General features: G+C 44.4%; 1 protein-coding gene across 6 annotated transcripts in view; it reads left to right on the top strand.

The window, feature by feature from the left end:
* The window catches only part of RFTN1 (raftlin, lipid raft linker 1), a 209,168-nt gene that overhangs the window by 180,313 nt on the left and 6,807 nt on the right, over positions 1 to 22,048 (top strand). For all 6 annotated transcript variants that reach the window (XM_010377152.2, XM_010377151.2, XM_030933480.1 and 3 more), the window contains exons 8-9: positions 17,842 to 17,945; positions 21,282 to 21,363. In XM_010377152.2, the coding sequence (XP_010375454.2) occupies positions 17,842 to 17,945; positions 21,282 to 21,363 (186 nt within the window). The remainder of the gene's footprint in view (positions 1 to 17,841; positions 17,946 to 21,281; positions 21,364 to 22,048) is intronic.

A 22,048-nucleotide genomic window follows, 5' to 3' on the forward strand; every position in this document is an offset into this window, starting at 1 on the left:
CCTTGAAATATGTTCTCTCAAATTCGCCTGGCCAAGGCTTTTAATACAGCTAAATAAAAAGGAAGGGCCTATGGGTGGTGTATAACTGGTTGAGAGGCCGCACTTGGCAATGATGTGCTTTCATTGGGAGGAGGTCTTTCTTCATGGGCTTTCTGATGCCATCCTGTGCCTTGTCCTGTTTCACATCTTTTTCAGGGGCTTGTGTAGGGATCTAGAAGGTGGTGGACCTGAAGAGACCTGATTCTGGGAGGCCACAGAATATCTTGGGTGGCCCTTGAGATCTGAATAACATGGATGCTCTTGGGCTCCACAAAAGCATTCTAGTTGGGCAAAGGGGAAGGAGGCCAGGTCATGTCTGAGAGAGGGGAAGACTCTGGAGCACCCACCCATGCCAGTGTCAACCAGAGCTGCTTGTTCTGAATGTATCTGTTTTTACATGTTGTTTCTAAATCAGATTATAGTTGATGCTTAAAGGAAGCATCCTACTAAAAAAAAAAAGAAAAGAAAAGAAAGAAACAAAACAACCTTGAAAATTACTGATCTAATCCATTTCCCTTTTTGAGTAGGTTTTCCAGACTTCTTAAACCCCTCCAATCTCTTACCTCTTAGTATATGAATGTTGGACTAAAACCAGTCCAATAAATGTAATAGGAATACATTTAAGTATCAACAAATTGCATTTAAGCTCAAAAAAGTCAATAATATAGAATGGCGAATACCTGATTTGACAACAATTCCAAAGAAAAAGAATTCCAAAGAAAAAGGCCAAGAATGTCTCTACTACTTCCCTCCAAGTGCTCTGGGCTGTGGCCCAGTGAACATTTCCAGATCACATCCCGTGTTTCTTTGGGCTCACTCTCTGCTGAGACCCTGCTCCACCTCCGATCTTCACTTTTGAGGCAGTTGCTCGCCCTTTCCAGCCCAACCGTAATGCCACCAGCTTTGTGGGGCCATCTATAAGACTATCAGCTGGCTTTGCTCTCCCTTCCTTTTTAAACAACCACATTTCACCTTACCTAGGAATTACTGAAGTTACCAAATGGCTATGCAAACTCGAGTCAGGGACCAGCCAATCCTTATATTCATAGTTTCTGGATCCAAATTAGTTCCTTTTGTGTTGCAGTTTTTTTTTTTTTTTTTTTTTTTTTTTTTTTTTTTTTTAACAAACATTGATTGAATAAATAATTGGATGAGGTTAGCACTGCTTAGAAAAGATAACTTTGGCCAAATTTATGAAAACACATGCGTGAAGGACTTCTCCCTCTTTTCTTCAGTCTAGTTCTGGCTGACTTGGGGTCTTAGGTTCCACCATGACCACCATATTTGATGAGAAACATGAACAGACTCTAGGGTACAGGTGAGAGTGACAGTGACGGGGGATACACCTGGAAATGGTGGGAAACAACTGGACATGTTTATCTTGGAGGAGGAAAAAACAAGGGCTATCAGGTAGCTGGCTTCCTCGTATCTTTGAAGGGCTGACTTATGAGAAAGGAAGTAGACTGTTTTTGTTGGTTTAAGGGAAAACACTAGGTCTAATTGGAGAGTGTTATGTGGAACTCTTCAGCAGAGGAAGTGGCTGGGGCCTAGGATTGTCAACTCCCAGATGCTGGTGTGACTCGGATATTCCATCACCACTAATTGGGAGTGATGTTTTAGGCAGGAAGGACTAGCGCGGTGGTTCCCAAACCTTGGTAGTCCTCAGAATCACCTGAGGACTTATTAAAAATTCACATTCTGGCTGGCTAGCTCATGCCTGTAATCCCAGCTCTTTGGGAGGCTGAAGTGGGAGGACTGTTTAAGCCCAGGAGTTCAAGACCAGCCTGGGCAACATAGTGAGACCTTGTCTCTCTACATTTAAAAAAAAAAAAAAAAAATTAGCTGGGCATGGTGGTGTGTGCCTGTATTCCCAGGTACTCAGAGGGGCTGTAGTGGGAGGCTCACTTGAGCCTGGGAGGTTGAGGCTGCAGTGAGCTAAGATCATGCCATTACACTCCAGCCTGGGTGACAGAGCGAGAATTCTGTCTCAAAAAAATAACAAAAAACACTTTGGGAGGCTGAGGCAGGCAGAACACGAGGTCAGGAGATCGAGACCATCCTGGCTAACATGGTGAAACCCCGTCTCTACTAAAAATACAAAAAATTGGCCCACCATGGTGGCGGGCGCCTGTAGTCCCAGCTACTCGGGAGGCTGAGGCAGGAGAATGGTGTAAACCTGGGAGGCGGAGCTTGCAGTAAGCCAAGATTGCGCCACTGCACTCCAGCCTGGGCGACAGAGCGAGACTCCCTCTCAAAAAAAAAATTTTTTTAAATAAATAAATAAATAAATAAATATGCATTCCCAAGTCACTCTGCCTCCCTGGAGACTCAAAGTCAGAAGGTCTAGGGGGTGGGATTAGGGATCTACATGTAAAAAAGTTCAGCCAGGCCCAGCAGCCACTGGACTAGAGGTCCACCCTGACCCCTTCCAACTTGAATAAGCTGAGCATGCATGTTGACAAGCTGCTTTTAAATCAGTGGCCTCTTTAAACATCCTTTTGGGGTGAAGTGGCAAATTGGACTTGGCAAATTAGACTTAAGGATTGAGAACTAGTCTAGTGAGGGCAAGAGGCCTCTGCTTTCATTCTTATAACTTTTTTTATTTTTATAAAAGTGATCCATGGACACTTTCTCAAAATGTTAAACATAGTTACCATATGACCCAGCAATTCCACCCCTATATTTAAGAGAAGTGAAAACATATGTTCATATAAAGACCTGTGTACATTAATGTTGATGGAGCTTTACTTGTAATGTCCAAAAAAGTAGAAACAATTTAAAGTTCATCAAATGATGAATAAACTATGGTATATCCGTATAATGGAATATTATTTGGCAATAAAAAGGAGTAAAGATATATGCTACATATATGAACCTTGAACATATGCTAAAGTGAAAGAAGCCAGTTGCAAAAGACCACATATGAATCCATTTATATGAAATATCCAGATTAGGCAAGTGCATAGAGACAAAAAGTGGACTTGTGGTTGCCTAGGGGTGGGTGGGGGAAGAGGGGAGTGACTGCTAATAGGTACAGGGTATTGGTGTGGGGGGTGATGAAAGTGGTCTAAACTTAAGATTGTGGTGATGGTTGTACAACTCTGAATATATTATAAACCACTGAATTGTTGGCTTTAAATAGGTGAATTTTAAGATACTTCAATTATATATCAATAAAGATGTTGAAAAAAGTGACACGTGGTCATTAAAGATAATTTAGAAAATACAGGTAGAGAAAAGAAAGCAAAATAAACCCCAACTTTCAGCATCACTGGAAGATAGCTGCATAACATCTTAGGATAATCCTTCCTGTGTATATTCTGTCTATATTTGCATATTTTTTACAAAAATGATATCATACTCTTCATACTGTTATACATTTGGGTATGTAACTGTATCCTGAAAATATTCCTGTTATTAGGCTTTTACTTCATTATTTTTAATGGCCATAGAGTACTTCAATCTATGAACAATTTTATTTTAATTTATTTAATTAGTTTTCCATTGGTGGGTTTTTGCTGACTTCAATTTTCTTGCTCTTATAAACCATTAATATTCTTTAGCAATATCACTGTAATTCATGTCAGTTTTGATTCAAGGTCCTTACTTTTTTTAGAAAAATAAACATTCTATTTTAGAGTAGTTTTAGGTTCATAGCAAAACTGAACTGAAACCACAGAGTCCCCATACAGTATGTAGCCTTTCCAATTGGCTTCTTTCACTTAGTAATATGGATTTAAGGCTCCTCCATCTCTTGAGAGCTCATTTCTTTTTACCGCTGGATAATATTTCATTGTATGGTTCTACTGCAGTTTCTCTATCAGTTACTGAAGGGCATGTTGGTTGCTTCCAAGTTTTAGCAATTATGAATAAAGCTGCTGTAAACAGCCATGTGTAGGTTTCTGTGTGGATAAAAGTTTTCAGCTTATTTGGGTAAATAACAAGGAGTATGATTGCTGGATCATATTGTAGAATATGTCTAGTTTTGTAAGAAACTGCCAAACTGTCTTCTGTAGTGGCTGTACCATTTTGTGTCCGCACCACAGTGAATGCGAGTTGCTATTGTTCCACATCCTCGCCGGCATTAGGTATTGTCAGCATTTTGGATCTTGGCCATTCTAATGTGGCATCTCATTGTCTTATTTGCATTTCCCTAAAGACATATGATGTTGAGCATCTTTTTATATGCTTATTATTTGTTATCTGTGTATCTTCTTTGGTGAGGTATTTGTTCAGATCTTTTGCCCATTTTTAAATTGGGTTGTTTGTTTTCTTATTGTTTAGTCTATGAATTCTTTGTATATTTTGGATAAAAGTCCTTTATCAGATATGGCTTTTGCAGATATTTCTCTTAGTCTGTGACTTGTCTTCTCATTCTCCTGAGGCCTTTACTTTTTGAAACCAGTGAATTTTTATCCCATGAAAACAAATTTTATCTTTGATTTTACCTTGAAAATTCTTGATGATGTTCAGAAGCGGGTTTGGACAAGAAGGTGAGGGGTAGGGAGTAGCACAAAAGCATTATTCTATTTAGAATCTATTTGGGCCACAGGATTCTGCAGAGTTACCTTCCTGTATAAAGACAAAGTCACTTTGAAAGAAGCAGATACACTCGTCTCCATTAAATGTTTGTTGGATGTTTTGTTTTTCAGTCTCCATCAGTTGGCTTTTGCTGTGTAACTAACCATTCCAAACTTAGTGGCTTCAAATAACCATGTATTAGCTCATGATTCTTTAGGTCATCTGATCAATTCTTCAGCCATAGGGCAACCCTGCTGATCTCTGCTAGGCTCTCTCATATGTCGGCTGATGGCTGAATGATCTAGAGTGGCCTGACTCATATGTCTGGCAGTTGGCTAGAACACAGCCTGGTGTATCTTAACATTCAGTAAGCTAACCTGAACCTCTTCACAGGATGGCAGCCACAGGATTCCCAAGAGCAGCAAGTGGGCAAGTCCCAATGTGCCAGCTTATTTCATGCCGCAGCTTGCATCACATTTGTTAATGTACTATTGGCCAAAGAGAGTCACAAAACCAGCTCAGAGTCAAGAGATGGAGACACAGACACTACCTCCTGATAGGACCCTCTATAACACACGGCAGTGGAATAGAAACAGGGAAGAAACACGTTTATGTGTGGCCAGGTAAATAATGGCCTTGTGCTCGATGGCCAGTACATGACTGTATCTAATTTTCATACGTGAATATACTTCTAACTTCCACATACAAAATGCCCATAAAATGGTAACACAGCATCCTGGCAAATTAATTCACATTTTTGGTGGCAAACTCATGTCTCATTTTAGGTATGATTTACAGCAATTCTGATAAGACTTTGAGGATACAAGACAATGGTGGCAGAACCTACCCCAAAAGTGCTAGCACAGGTGCATTTATTCACTCACTCAACAACTAATTATCAAACAAATATTTCCTTAAGTGCCTGGGATTCATCAGGAAGAAGATAAACTCCTTGCCTTTGTGGAATCTGTGTTCTAGTGCAGGGGCAGAAAAACAAGGAAGTGCCAATTCGTGATCAATATGCAGAAATGGTAGGACAGGGAACAGAGTGACGGGAGGGTTTTCTAGAGGACCCCAAATAGGGTTGTCCAGTCTCTCTGAGACCATTTTCATTTTCTTGACTTTGGTTTTTTCATCATTGGTTTGTCCCATGGTAGGTCTCAGTGCAGATGCTGATGGGGACCCGGCAGTGCATCTGTTATGGCTCTGGTGGATTTATCTCTGGTAGAGCAGGGAGCCAGACAGAGTGGGAGGTGGATTGCAGGACTTGTGGCATTGGACTAATGAACAGCCAGAGGTCTGATCTGTCCTGAAGGCAGGATATTCCAGCTGAAGGTTTCTGGCACCTCAGAAGCCCTATCAGAGATGGGTCCTCAGAGAGCATGCTGTGGGATTAGTGCGATGCAATTTGGTTTAAATAAGAGCAAAGCATAAGGAGGGAGGGCTGAGCAAGAATTGTGGTAGCCATAGCAACATGATACTGACAGTTGAGTCACCACAAAGAGAGTATTGGCCAACTGTGATTGCCCCAGCACGGCTTGAGAATGTGGCACTTTTGAAGTTACCAGGCAGAGAAAGTCGGGCAGAGAGAAATTCATCGTGTTGAGCTTTTCCCAGCATCCCATGTCTTACCAATCCCTTCCTTAGTGAGTCAAGGCTGTGACAGCCCAGCGCATGGTGTGTTGTGTTCATTGTTAGCTAGGACCGTGAAATCACCTTTAATCTCCATTTCCCCCTCTCTTAAGGTTTTGAACCAACCTTTATTCAGAGACCTCTTCTGGGTTTGCATTTTATGATTATCAGTAAGCTGTTGGGAATCCACTGCTGATAGGTGGAGGGGACAAAGTTGACACTTTCGGGTTCTAGAATTCCTGCAGACTGGCTCTCTCCCCAGGTCCCCAACTCCAAAATAAACATCTTTTAATTATACACTTCGGAAAAGCTTTTTTTTTTTTTCCAATCCCCTTTCTTTTTTCTAGGTAATAGGTAAGGTGAAAAATCAGAAGGGCTAAAGTTATGATGTAGGATCCCTCATTCACCTCTGATGGTCTAAAGAGAGTAATAAAGTGGCAAGTCCCATTTACTCCCAGAGAGCCTAGTTTTCTCTCTCATCAAAGCTAGTGGGAGGGACTTGGCAAGTCTCTGGATGAAGAAAATGTTTCTTTTTTAATTGTTATCAAACAAAGCTGTTTCTAAGTTGGCCTGGGAGGACCCCCTCACCCTGAAGCAATCAATGTGTGTTTAAGATGTCAGCTTCTGGAGGACAGGAGCCCTGTGCTGTTGCGTACGTGGTCCTGATGAGCAGCTGACAGGATGTGACGGCTTTGTGTTGCTTAACCACAGTCAGAACTGCAGTGCCTGTCCCTGCTATGGGTCAGCGTTGGCCCCAGCCGTCGCTCCTTAGCCTCCGCACGTCTGGTCTCATTACCTTCCCTGTGATTGGGAGCCCTGCATGGTTGCATGCCTTGCCTAGTTCTCATTCTGCTCATGCAGGTGTGTATGGGCAGACACCCCTGATGAAAAGGATGCATGCCATCTCCCGCCCTTCCATCCGGTAGCCCCTTTCTTCTTTCTGCCTTCCAAGTAACTGACATTAGAGAAACCACATGTACCAGGACCAGATCACCCAGCATGTCCCAGAATCCAGGAGAGTGTTATCATGCACATGCAGGTTTGGTTTTCTTGCCAACTTGGCATTGTGCTTTAGGAGAAGCCAGGGCAACATCTCAAGCTAGGACGATCTACCCAGTGTGGGTTTTTATCTCTCTCTTCCAGGGCGAGCTGGTGGCACTGCTGGGCCTCGCAGTAGGTTATCATAAATTAGACTTCAGGGCTCCAGAGGTAATGCAAGGCCACAGTGTCTGGCCTGGAGAAAATAAGGGCTAGGTGTGCCAGCCTTGAGTGTGGTGACAAATTAGCAACACTCCCCTTCAGCAGTAACTACATCATTGTATTTCTCTCAAATCAAATGCGGTGACTTTCTTTTCTTTTTTTTGAGATGGAGTCTTGCTCTGTCACCAGGCTGGAGTGCAGTGGTGCGATCTGGGCTCACTGCAACCTCTGCCTTCTGGGTTCAAGCGATTCTCCTGCCTCAGTCTCCCAAGTAGCTAGGACTACAGGTGCCTGCCATCATGCCTGGCTAATTTTTGTATTTTTAGTAGAGACGAGGTTTCACCACGTTGGCCAGGATGGTCTCGATCTCCTGACCTCATGATCCGCCCACCTGTGCCTCCCAAAGTGCAGAGATTACAGGCGTGAGCCACTGACCCCAGCCACAAATCAAATGAGGTGACTTTCATTACAATTTTCCTCCTAGAGGTTGCCTGGTATGTGGTTTTTCTTAGAATAGTAATGACCCAGTTAGCGTCTGCTGTGTAATAAAGCTCCCCAAAGCTTAGTGAGTTAAAATCATAACCCACCCGCACAGGTCAGCTGGGTGATTTTTCCTTCAACTTTTAGGAAATTGACTCATCTCAGCATGTGCCTGCAGGTGCTGATGGGTGGACCGCAGCTAGCAGCTCCAAGATGGCATCTCTCATGTCTGCTGCTTAGCAGGGCCACAGGTCTCTCATTATCCAAAGGCTAGCCTGGGACTGTCCTCATGGCATAGGCAGGGTTCCTGGAGAGTGAGCAGAAACAGCAAGGCCCCTTGAGGCCTAGGTTCAGGATGACTGTAATGTCACATCTGCCATATCCTGTTTGTCACAGCAAGTTCCAAGACCAGCCAAGATTCGAGGGGTGACCAGAGGGACTCTCCCTCTTATGGGAGGAGCTGCCGAGTTGTGTTGATAGTGGCCTGGACACAGGGAGGTCATAATAGACACCATTCTTCCAAACAGTATGTTTCATGTAATAACAACAATTATTTTTATTTCATTGAGCTCCTAAAAGGCTACCGAGTTTGCTGCCTTTCTTACCTGGTAGAGAAAATCAGGCAAAGATGTGAATTCGCCAGCACTGGATGGGTAAAGAGTCTCGGAACTGAAGCTTTTTATGCATTACATGTATTTTCCTCTGCCCCCTTTTCTGCATCTAAGAACTAAGATTTTTCTTTAAGAAAAAAAAAAAATTATTCTCTTTGAACGTTATGAAAGCCTAAGTTATCTAAAATGAGAGGACTGCTCTCTTAGACTCTATTATGTTGTCCTAATTACATATCAGCAAAATGTTTTTCTGGGGCATTGTGTGTAAAACAAAGGAGAAAACAACATCTCTAGCTGGCCAGCGTGCCTGTCCCTCCCTCCCGTGGAGGCCTGGGAGGCTGAGGGTGGGGAAGGCCGGCTGTGCTGGCTGCAGAGGGCCTTGCTCTTTCTTCACAGAGCAGCAGGTCGCCCCTTCTCTTCTCCCTCCCTCCACCTCACCTCCATGGGCTCCACTGGATGGGAACCATGTGCTTCTTCTCCCCACCCTAGACTGGGATCTCCTGGGGCAGAAGATGCTTCCCAAGTGGCCAAGACAGAGTCAAGCTGACTGAATGTGAGATTCATGAATGAACAGTGGTACCAGGCATAGCCCTGCCATTTAGCATCCTGAGGGCCATGTGTAGTTTTCTGCAATGCTGCACGCCGTGTTCCAGCATCTGCTTTCCACTTGCTGGGTAGAGGTGAAGTGGCCCTTCTTTCCGGCTTGGCATTCCCCTACGTCCTGCCTCTGGATCTCCACTTTCCACAGCTGTATGAGAGCAGGACCCCTAACCTCCTCGAGTGCCGCTGTGGCCAGCGTGTGCCGAGCAGGGGCCAGGCAGCCCTGAGAACGTGCCAGCATGCTCTGCCTCCTCTGCACTAGCAGCTGCCACCTGTCCTTGCCATCGGCCACTCCCCTCCTGCGGAGTACTGCCTGTGGCCTCCTGAGACCTCACCATCCATCCAGAGACAGTTTCCAGGCTTCTTGTGACTTGCCCTCTTGAGATATTTGATGGCGTGATCAAACTCCCTTCCTATTTTTTTTTTTTTCCTTCAACTTTTAAGTTCCAGGGTGCAAGTGCAGGATATGCAGGCTTGTCTGTGTGCCATGGTGGGTTGCTGCTCAGATCAGGCCATCACCTAGGTATGAAGCCCAGCATCCACGAGCTATTCTTCCTGGTGCTCTCCCTCCTCCTGCACCTCCGACAGGTCCCAGTGTGTGTCGCCGCCACCATGTGTCCATGTGTTTTCACGTATGTCTGCATCGTTCAGCTCTCCCACTTACAAGTGAGAACATGTGGTGTTTGATTTTCTGTTCCTGCATTAGTTTGCTGAGGATAACAGCTTCCAGCTCCATCCATGTCCCCACAAAGGACATGATTCGTTCCTTTTTATGGCTGCATAGTATTATGGACTGGATAAAGAAAACGTGGTACAAACTCCCTTCTTAAGCCTGTTTCCCATGCTGGATTGTCCAAGGGCTGATTCCTTCCCACTCAGCACGTTTTCATTCACCTTCTGCTCACCCCCTCACAAGGAAATCCAGCCCTCAGCCAGCCTCAGCCCTCCAGGAGTTTTCACCTACCCTGAGTCTAGCAACACCTCCAAGTGTTTATCCCCATCCCAGCCCTTTCCTGGCGCTGAGCTATGGATTAGTTTCCTGTTGCTGCTGCAACAAATCACAGATTTAGTGACTTTCAAAACCGCAAGTTTATGGTCTTATATTTGTTGAGTCAGAAGTCTGAAACGAGTATTAGGGGGCTAAAATCAAGGTGTTGACAGGGCCACATTCTTTGTGGAGACTTTTAGGAGAGAATCTGTTACCTATCACTGCCAGCTTCTGGAAGCTGCCCATGTTTCTTGGCTCGTGGCCCCTTCCCTGGCTCACTCCAGTCTCTGCTGCTGCCATCACCTCTCTTCCTCTGACTCTGGCCTTCCTGCCTGCCCTTATAAAGGCCCCTGTGATTACACTGGGCACACCTGGATAATCCTGGCTAAACTCTCCATCTCAATATCCTTAGCTTAATCACATCTGCCACATCCCTTTTACCATGTGAAGGGAACATTTTCACAGGCTCCAGGGAGTAGGATGTAGACATCGTTGGGGCCGTTATTCTGTCTACCACAGCCTGTTTCATTTAGCTGCCGCCTGGACATTTCTATAGGTTCCTCAAACTCAGTGTGTCTAGAATAGAATTCATTCCCTTTCACTGTCCCTCCTCATCCTGTATGCCCTGGCTCAACAGCTGAGCAGCCATTGCCCAGTTCTCTGAGCTGTTGTCTGGGTGAAACATAATGTTAAATACAAATCCAGCACTGATGGGCACTTGAGTAGTTTCCAGTGTCCTGCTACTGCAGACAGCTCTCCAGTGAATAACTCTGTGCAGTTCTCATTTTTTAATATGTAGGATAAATTCCCAGAAGTGAGATTGTTGGGTCAAAGGGTAAATGTGTTTGTAATTTTGAAAGATACTGTCAAATTGTTCTCCAGGAGGGCTGAATCAATGAGCCCTTCCATTAGCAATGTACAAGAACGCATGCTTCCCCACAGCCTTGGCAACAAAGCGGGGCAACAAAACAAAACTTGTGGGTTTTTTACCAGTTCAATAGGTGAAAAAATAGTATCTCAGGATAGTTTTAATTTGCATTTCTCTCATGAGATTCTGCATTTCTCTCATGCGCTTAATGGATGTTTGAATTTTCTGTGATCTCTCTTCATATCTTTGGCCCTTTTAAATTTTGGACTATTGGATTTTTTCAATTTTTACAAGCCCTTTTTTTGTCTGTAATATGAGCTGCAAACATTTTTCCATTTTGTCATTTGTCTTTTATATCCTATGAGTTTTTGTATAACCAAATTTGTCATTTTTATTTTTTGGTTTCTGGATTCTAAGTTATTTAGAAAGGCCTTCCAGTGTTCCCTTTAAACATTAAAATAATAACATTTTATTAAATGAGGGGGATTGGACACAGGCATCTATTTCTTTTCTGAAAAATCTCCGTGAAATGAAACTAAAGGAATGTCATAATTAGATAGATACAGGCAATTCTCATATTCTCAGATTCTGTATTTGCAAATTCATCTGCTTACTAAAATTTATTGCAACCCCAAAATCAATACAAATGGCATTTTGTGGCCATTTGCAAACATGTGCACAACAGCAAAAATTTTGAATTGCCTAATGTGCACATTTCTAGCTAAGGTCAAACAAGGTGATATTGTGCCTGGTTTCAATGTTCATACTAAAAGCAAGTGTCCTTTTTGTGGTAAACATAGTGCCACATTTTTCATGTTTTTATGCTTTTTGTTGGTGATTTAGCTGTTAAAAATAGCCCCTATGCATAGTTGAATGAAGTACTGTTGTCTAGTGTTCCTAAGTGCAGGAATGCTATGATGTGCTTTACAAAGCAAATACCAGTGGTGGGTAAAGTTTGTTCAGGCATGAGTTATAGTGCTGTTGGCTGCAAGTTCAATGTTCATGAATCAACACTACCTATTAAACAAGGTTATATATTGATCAGTTTGCAAAAATGTTGCGACCAGAGGCTTCCAAGACCCTAACCCTATATTTCTCTTATGAGCAATGGTTCAATGTTCACTAATGCACTGTTCACAATGACTTTATAGAATATAGCTACTAATAATAATGAGGTTCAATTTTAGGTAGGTAGGTAGGTAGGTAGATAAATCGATGCCCACAAGAACAAAAATATTAAAAGAAGATAAAGTAGAAGATGAGTGATTTCAACAAATTTTTAGAAGATACAAAGTAGATAGAGGAATCTAACGAATTTAACAAAATGGAGGAAGCTACAACCTGGACGAGAAGAGTGCCATTTGTCTCTTGCAGAACCCAAGAAAAGCTCTGGTTTTCAAAGCAGAAATCACCATGTGATGGGAGGTTGGGGGATGGGAGGTTGGGGGATGTGAACTGCAGAGCTGAAAACCAGGGCATTGGTTTAAAGTCCTAACATGATGTGGTAGGATCCCTAGTTCCCCATCTCTGTCACATGCAACCTAGGAACTGTAGAGATAAAGTAGGTATCAGAAGAAACCACTTAAAGAGATAAAATAAATGCATCCATGAAGCAAAAACAAGATGCTGTAAAAAAAAAAAAAAAAAAGAAGAAGAAAGAAAAAGAAAAAGAAGCAATCAAAAGAGAAGAAAGAGCTTTTGGATCTTAAAAATAGGGCAGCAGAAAATTTTAAAAATATAATATTTTGGAAGACAATCTCTCAGAAAGCAAAATGAAAAGAGGAAGAAAATTGTGGGGGAAGGAATAAAATTAAAACATCTATCACACATTTTGATTAATACCAGGTCCAGAAAAAAAGAAGACAGAAAATGGAGGGGAGAAAAGTTGTCAAAAGGGGGGAAAAACACTTTTCAGAACTGAAGGACAAGAATCTTCAGATTGCAAGGCCATCAGGTGAACAATCCTTTGGATAAAAAAGACCCACACCAAAGCATGTTGTCATGAAATTCTGGAACTTCTAGGGGAGAAAAAAAATCCTAAAAACTTTCAAAGCAACACAACAGGTTACAGTTAGAGTATTAGTAATGAGAATAGATTATCTCAATAGCATTGCTGACATCTAGAAGCTACCAGAGGTACTTTCAAAATTTTGACAGATAAATCAATTTCAGCGTAGACTTCTGTACCTAAACTGTTATTTAAGACAAAGGCATTTTTAGAAATGCACAGATTCAGATGACTTCTAGGGCACTGTTGCCTAGAGAGTCACTAGAGGATGTGTTCCTGCAAAATGAGAAGGAAACCAAAAAAAGAGAACATACTAGCCATAGACACTAATTTAGGAAGAATCCGGGCATGGAAAGCAGCCAGACCAGATTAGAGCAAGGGTTCAGAAATGATGTCTCCAGTGGGGAAAAATGGAACTAATATATTTAGGATCTTGGAATATTTATTGATGGGCATTAAATAGAGGTATTGCAACATGTGGGATGAATTAGTGATGGGTTCATGTACAACCAGGAAGATGAAAACAATTGAGGTAATAATTAACTCCAGGAAAAACAGAGGGTTAAATAAAAAAGAAGGCATGGTCATAGTGCATAATTTGACCCAGCATTGAGCAATATTTGCAAAACTGTGGTAACACAAACACTGACTTTTGATTTACTTTAAATTACAAAAAAAACATTTGAAGCACAGAGAAAAAGGAAATAAGAAATGTATATGGGAGCACTAAGCCTTTATTTCCCATGGTAGAAAATTAGGATACCTAAAATTGATAAGTAAAATAAGAGTAGTATCAGCACACCCTGCCAGTAATTTGTGGGCATTAATGTTTTGGTAGCAATTTTACAGAAGAGGCAGAGGTAGTTTTTGTAGAACTCTTCCTTACACACCCTAATTGGTGAAAGGCAAGGGCTCAATCCTGTGGATGTCAGGAACAGAGGCAAACTGTCCCCAGTCACTGTTTTCAGGTACGGAGACCACCCCAGATGTGGTGTCAAGCACCTTTCAGACAAGGGAAATCAAATTCCTGTCTTCATTTACAATCATGTATAAAGAGCAACATATTTTCTTTCAAACTCCTTTTCTCCCAGATTGCTTCCCAGAAGAAACACAGAAGAAAAGAAGAGCAAACTGACATTCAGAATACAAACTTTCTCACTGGACCAATTTATGAATTCCTAATTATTTCCCTGCATGGAGGATCTTTAAAATGATCAAAAGACAAATGCATTTCTTAGTAAACTCTACATTCTGTTGTCCTGATTTTTGGAGGGTAAAGAAAGGTTGTGTAGGATGTCTATTTCTTTAGTTGATTTGCAATCACTGGAGAAATTATAGGGAACAAAGGAAAAAAGAGCCATAAATACAAATGAATTCCTTTTATACGAGTTGAAAAACCACAGGATAGTCTCCATTTTTTAACACTCCAGGTGTGATCGGAGATTACGTATCCACCACAGGAGAGTGGAGAGTTAATTAAAATTTTTGCTCCTACTCAGAGAAAGAAATGTCTTTTTGTTTGATAAACAGGCTGGCTTTTGAGTGCTGTTGGTGCTTTCTTCTCTCCTCACTGGAGTGTCACAAAAAAGCAGATCAAAGAAAGCCCTCCATCCGGATATGTTTCCTACCACCTTTCTTAGCTAATGGACTTAAAAGTGTCTTTCACTGACAGGCTCATCTCGTATTTTAGAAATGCCATCTCTTTACTATATTGATAAATATGCAAAAGGGCTATGATAGATGCTTACGGAAAATCACATTTAACATTAATTAAGCCAAGACCATCCCAGATAGTTGGAGTGGGAGAGTCTGGCAGAGTGCAACATCTCACCCCTACCATTTGTATTTTACTTGTCAACGCACCATGTGATGGCCAGAAATTAACACGTGAGATTGAACCTTCAGCTCTCTCAAGCAGGGGTACGTTTTGTTGTGTTTTCCCTTTTGCTTTTGGTCTTTATGATTCGGTACCCTCTGGCTGACATCTCCTACCCTGAGGGGAAAAAAATGGGAGAAATCCCGCTGTTTTTTTCTTTAAGAGAGTGACAAAATGAAATAAAACGGAGCAAAATAGAAGCAGCCGGTTTGCAGTCTGTCTAAGCAGGCGGGTTGGGCTGCAGCAGGGGTCGTTCATTGTCTCGCAGCTCTGGGTGCCCACAGAGAAAACCCGGCCCGGGTTGCAGCCACCAATAAAAGGACTCCATTCTGCCACTCAGGGCTTTGTGAGGCGCCAAAGCTTGTCCTGGTTGCCATGGCTACTGTCTGATTGTGGCGGGTTTGTCACAGTGCTTGATAAAGTGGGAAGGTTATTCTTGATAGGCCCAAGTAATCATAACCTCGCAAAGCTTGAGAGTGTGGATTTAAAATTGTTTTTCCTCCTCTCTTTAAACTGGGAATATGGGGATGGGGGCAGGGATTCTCAGGATAAAGCAACCTCAGGGCTCCTTCAGCAGGTGGTGAGCGTGGCACCCAGCAGGAGGAATACAGGCTGTGCTCATCTGGAAGGGAGGCATGCGTGTGCCTGGAGGCCAGGCAGAAAGGATGGTTACAACTGCTGGGCCATCTCTGGCCTGATAGGGGCTTCAGGGAAGGGACCAGAATGGCATTCTCTCCTGGCCCCTCCTGTAAACAGATTATTCTTGTACCTCTCTCTCCTTTCCTCCCTTCCCTCCTCCTTTCCCCCTTCCTTTACTAAGTTTCCTTTTTCCCTTTCCCTTTCTCCACTTCTGCCCTGTCTCAGTCCACTTGTGCTACTATAACAGGATACCTGAGATCAGGCAATTTATATAAAGGACAGACAGTTCTTGGCTCCTGGTCCTGGAGGCTGGGAAGTCCAAGGTTGAGGGCCTGGCATCTTGTGAGGGCCTTCTTGCTGCGTCATCCCATGGCAGAGGGGCAGAGAATGGGGGAGAGAGCAGGAGACTGAACTTGTAGCCTCAAGCCCTTTGCCTGAGTTGGCATTAACCCATTCACAAGAGTGGAGCCCTTCTGACCTAAACACTCCCATGAGGCCTCACCATTCAATGTCATCGCATTGGGGATTAAGTTTTCAACACATGGAAACTTTTTGGCGGACACATTCAAACCTTAGCACTTTCCTTCTTTTCTCCCCTTGCTCCGTCCATTCCCTTGCAGTGCAGCAGAATTTCTAACAGAGCTGATCCTTTAAAAAAAATTTTTTTTTTCTCACATGGAGAATGATGGGAACAGTTAGATTTGAGACAACAGCTGATACATTCTGGCCACAGATTTACAGACTTTTCTTTTGCCAGGAAGGACCTACATGATTACCTAGGCGGTTGTTCTCAGACTTAGCTGTATCAGGACTACTGGGAAGGGCTTTTTAAAACACAGATTCCGGGGCCCTACTCCCAGAGTTCCTGATTCATCAGGTCTGGGATGGGGCCCTGAGAATCTGGGCTTCTAACAAGTTCCCAGGTGATACTGATGCTGCCGGCTCGGGGCCCATGCTTTGGGAACCACTGACATAGGCCAGTACCCATTTTATACAGCTGAGGAAACTGAGGCTGCTGAGGGATAAGTTAGTCGCCAAGGGTTCAGGTGACTTGATAGCCACTCTGGAACTGGTGTCCAGTTATAGAAGCTTTAAAAGCCATTTGAAGAGGCAGGGTAGGTAGGTTGTTCCTCCTCTCCCTTCCATCCCACTCACCCAGGGTATCCAGATGAGCTGGTTTTGTTCCCAAAGGGCCGCCAGCAGGATAGCCACTCACTACACATGGCCACCTTCTGGGTGGAGCACTCCAGACCATAGTCATGTGCGCTGCCTCTGAGTTAAGCCGACCACAGACCTTGGCACTCTAGGCCTGGCTTTGCCTTCTAATTTTTGCCCCAGGAAGCCTACTTTGACTGTGGCTGGGATCTCTCCCACCTCTGCTGGCATTCACAGTCTCATGGCCCTGCCAGAGAGCCCTTAGGTTTTCAGTTCCTGGCATGTTTGTGCTGTTGCCTCTGCTAGCCTGTGAACTCCAGGGGCCAGGGCCGTGCCTTTGCACCCATCACGGCTCTAGAGTACCTGATAAATGAACTTTGTGCGCATATAGGGTGGAAGGAATCTGGATACATAATTGAGATTTTCGCAAGCCAACTACAAGAAGCCAAACTATGAGGGATGGGGAGTCCAGTTACACACAGGGCAGGGGTGGGGGCTACACTTTCAGTGTTAGTGAGGAGCCCAGAGTAAGAAATGAGGCCTGTTGCAGTGAGAATGCCTACAGAGGTGGAAGCCAGTGCAGGGGCCTCACATCAGGGCTCTCGCCCTGTGCCAGCAGGGGGCTGAGTTTTTTAATTGAAAGACAAATGTTAGTTCCCCCGATCCTAATTTGAAATAAAACATGGCAGCATTCATTTATCCCTGCAAGGCGGGGCACATAACACAGGCAAAGCGGCTGCTGAGTGTGCACACACGTGTGGATGTGCATGTGTGTGTTGCTACTGTGGCTGGACACAAACGACTTGATCATTTGTCAAATGTAAGTTAACTCCTCACAACACACTCTGAACTCATCCAGAGCAGCACGTGTAGTTACATGCCCTGGATACCGCTCAGGGGCGCAACCATTAGGCTTCGTCAGTGAAACTCACAGGAGGCTATTTGTCCAGATGAGAATCAAACAAAATTAATGGATTAATCTTTTGGCTCTAATTCCTTGCTGACATCACAGACTGAAATGGGGCCCAGAAAGAAATCCCATGTTGGCAGGCTGACTCCAAACTTTTAAAGTCTTCAGCAAGCATCGGAGCAGGAGCCTCTGAGCAGCCGGGCACCACCACTTCTTTTCTGCGTTCCTGGATCGGCAGATGGAATAGTCCCCTCTCATTGCTTGGGAGTTGGCTTGTGGCAGCAGCAGCCCTAATGCTGGCCTTGTTCCCCCAGGGTGTCGAAGTGCAGACAGACTACGTGCCCCTGCTGAACTCGCTGGCGGCCTATGGCTGGCAGCTCACCTGTGTGCTACCAACTCCCGTCGTCAAGACTACCAGGTAACAATGACAGTAATCATTAGGATTCTATTGAACACTTCCTCTGTGCTAGTCACTGTTCCTAATGAGCACCTCATGTCTATAAATTATTTAATCCTGTGCAAGAGGCTGGTAGTTATGTAAACTCTCCCACTGGGAGGCAGCAGAGCCAGAATTTCGCATTCTTAACCACCGTCACCCAGAAAATTCCCCTGCCACCCCTCTTCCCACACAGGGGGCTCTGTGAGTCATTACTGCCCAGCATGTCAAAGATGAGCTGCTCAGACTGAGGGGGTTCAGAGCCTCCAGTGCAAAAGAAATTCAGCACCTACTATGTGCCTTGTGCTAGGCTAGGTAGGCACTTTATATATAAATATCTCAGTCCTCAAAAAGAAAAGAAAAATCCTGTGAGGTAGAATTGTATTATTATTAAACCCATTTTGCAGCTGAGAAGAGTGTGGCCAGCGAGGTTGAGGGACTTGCCCAAGATCGCGGCACTGGTCACCAGCTCCACAAAGGGACTGTAAAGGCCTGCCTTTCAGGCCTTTGTGCGGCATTCCTTATAATTTCAGGTTCATGCTCATTTGTCCACTCTCAGATCTGCTTACGTTCCCTTGAGCCCAGTCACAGCAACCATAAAAGGCCCTCCATCTATATGTTGGGCTTACTATCCAAATTAGTCCTGCCCTGTGGGACTGTAAGCATGAATATGATTCCCATTTTGCAGATAAGGAAACTGAGGCTAGGGGAAGCTTGGTCACATACTTAAGGCTACCCGCCAGTAAGTGGCAGAAACTGGGCCTAGAACCTCAGTCCGCAGAGTCAGGCACTTTTCCTGGAGCAGGCCACCTTTCTGCTGACCAGTAGGGATGTCCCCCCCCCACCCCCCCACTGTGGCTCCCACAGCTCCACCTTCTCCAAGCCCTACTGCATTATTCACCACTGCAGAGTGATGGACAGCATGGGCAAGGCTGGCGACCAGGGTGGTTGAGAGTGCAGAATCCTGGTGATAATTGATGTCTTTCCTAGTCCCTCCTCTGGCTCACCAGGATCCTCAGATTCCACATTAGGTCACAGTGGGTCACTGCACCAGGGGGAGCCAGTCTGTGGCCACTTTTAAGCCCCTTGGCCACTGGAAACTACCATGTTCTTTCTCAGCCAAGACTTCAACAGGCATAGGGCAACGCAGTGGTGTAGAAAGAACCCTGGATTTGAGGCCTGAAGATTTGAACCCAAGTCCTCAGTCTGCCACTTACCGTGTCATGTTGGTCAAGTGACGGTAGCTTCTCTGAGTTAGTTTCCTGGTCAGTTTCCAGAGGACAAGACTCATAATGAGAATGTATTTGAATGTGAAGGCCCAGCTGGTTCTGAGCCATCTAAGCCCAGGGACTACAGACAGGTCTGTCTGTCTCAGACCTTCACACCTGCTAAATAATCCTTCCTAATCCTCCAACTCCCTGTTCCTTAAACGACCACTTATGGAGAGTGCGTGGAACTGGGCAGATCTGTGTCTGAATCCTCACTGTGTGATCTCCAGCCTGCTCGAGCTGAGCTCTTGTTTCCTTCTATAAAAGTGGTAGTCGGATTCCGTGGAGCATTGAGGTGAAGCTTAAATGAGCCATTATGTGTGAAATCACCCGGCCCAGCCGCTACACAAAATAGGTGCAGAGCAAATATTAGTTCTCTCCCTCCTTTTTCTTAGAGACTTTGTAGCTGAATGCAGTAACATGTAAAGACACTTACTTACAAAACAGAGATTTAAGAATTGCAAATTAAAACCACAATGATATATAGCCTCACACTGATTGGGATGGCTACTATCAAAAAGACAAAAGATAAGTGTTGGCAAGGTAGAGAAAAGAGAACCTTTGTACACTGTTGGTGGGACTGTAAATTAATATAGCCATTATGGAAAATAGTACAGAGGTTTCTCAGAAAACTAAAGATAGACTTAGCACATGATCCAGTAATCCCACTTCTAGGTATATATCCAAAGGAATTGAAATCAGTATGCAGAAGAGGTATCTGCATTTTCATGATCCTTGCAGCAATATTCACAACAGCTAAGAAATGGAAGCAGCTTAGGTGTCCTTCATCAGACGGATGGAAAAAAAAAATGTGATATATATACACACACACACACACACACAATGGAATACTATTCAGCCTTAAAAGGGGGGGTCGGGGACATTCTGTTATTTGTGACAAGGATGAGCCTGGAAGACATTATGCTAAGTGAAACAAGCCAGGCACAGAATGACATACCTTATACTCTCTCTCATATGTGGAATCTAAAAAAGGTTGAACTCATAGAAGTAGAGAGTAGAATGGTGTTTACCAGAGGCTAGGGAGTGGGGCAGATGGGCAAAGGAGAGATGCTGATCAAAGGGTACAGAGTTTCAGTTAGGAGGAATAAGCCTTGGTCATCTATTGCACAGAATGGTGACTATTATAAACAATAATGCCTTGTATATTTTACAATTCCTAAAAGAGTAGCTTTTAAATGTGTTCACCACAAAAAATGCTAAGTATGTGAGGTGATGGATTTGTTAAGTAGCCTGATTTAATCAGTCCACATTGTAAACATATATCAAAACATCACACTCTACCCCATAAATATACAATTATTATTTGTAAATTAAAAATAAAATACAAAATCATCAGAAGGGTGGAAGCAGGGGAAAAAAAACACGGTGATCTTCTTTACAATATTTCTATCATCTTTAAAGGCAGCTCCGGAGTCCTGCATTCCTGGGAAGAGAGTATTCACTGTATTGTTAAGACACGAGCTGCCCCTCCCTCGCCTGTTTTGTTCATGTGAGCCAGAGTTGGTTAACAGGCACTGCCTTGCAGGGCCTGCCTGGTGCTGCGCAGTCTTTGCTGTGCCTGCAGGAGTCATGCATGGCTGAGACCCTGGGTGCAGCCATGACCTCTGCCTACAGTCCTGTACCAGCTGGAGGGCTGAGCTCATCACCCAGGTCCTTATCTACCTGCCCATCATTACCAGAGACAGATGTGGAAGAGGCTCCTGCCCCTTTGAAGATCCACTGAAGCAGCCAGTGTGTCCTCATTTGGCCAAGATGCTGTTACTTCCCATTAAGAGAATGGGCATGTCCAGCTAGGAAGCTCACTTTGTAGGGATACCCAAAAAGCTTCTGTTGGGCATCTGAGGTAGCCCCTTGGAAGCAAGGCTGGATGCCTGGGCATGGGAGAGTAGAGCAGGCGCCTCTTGACGCCTAACCTGTCATAATCCCGTGGGTGGTCTGCTTTGATGAAATTAGGGATGGCAACATCTGCGTCAGGTTTTGGGTTCCTCTAAGGCATAAAGTGGCTCATTCTCAGCTCTGTGTGTTACAGTGAGGGGAGTGTATCCACCAAGCAAATTGTCTTTCTTCAGAGACCGTGTCTACCTCAGAAAATCAAGAAGAAGGAATCGAAGGTAAGAGACTCTGATGGCCTTCCTAGGTTTTCCTCAGCAGGGCTTCATCTTCAGTGGATTTTCTGCAGCATTTGAGGGGGTAGCCTGCTCTAGCTTACAAGGGCTCGCAGAGCCCAAGGAACACCTGAGCCCCTGGCAACCTGAATCACATCGCAGGCTGCTAACACGGGACAGCCAAGGGAGCTGGAGTGCCCTGTCTGCCACTGTCCTGCTGGGCAGGCCAGAAGGATGGAGGAGAGAGGCTCTTCTGGAGGCTCTAGCCTGCCAGATATTCCCACAAGGATGAAAAGAAGGGCACAAAGTCAGTTGCAGCCTGACCACAGGGTGGGGATGGCTTGAGTTCATGGCCAGCTTCTTCATGTCTTAATCTCATTACCAGCTAGTTGGAGCTCTGGCCTGCCCTGTTAGATTCCTTAGGACTTTAAAAGTGTGGTGACCTGGGCAGAGAGACCCTGCCAGAATCTCTTCATGACAGGCCTAGACCCAAAGGCCTCCGTGTGACAGCTGGTGATGCTAGCCGTAGCCGGTGGCAGCAAGTCCTCAGGCCAGGCTGTCCTCAGAGATGCCCAGGGCCCTTGTCCCCCCTCTCTGGACTCTGAACTACCCTGGAAACACAGTCGCAGAGACTGGCCTTCTCAGAGAGTCTTCTCTGTGATTCCTGAAGGTGAGCACAAGGTTGTACGAG

Source organism: Rhinopithecus roxellana, chromosome 1, assembly GCF_007565055.1.
Source record: "Rhinopithecus roxellana isolate Shanxi Qingling chromosome 1, ASM756505v1, whole genome shotgun sequence".
NCBI classification, from domain to species: domain Eukaryota; kingdom Metazoa; phylum Chordata; class Mammalia; order Primates; family Cercopithecidae; genus Rhinopithecus; species Rhinopithecus roxellana.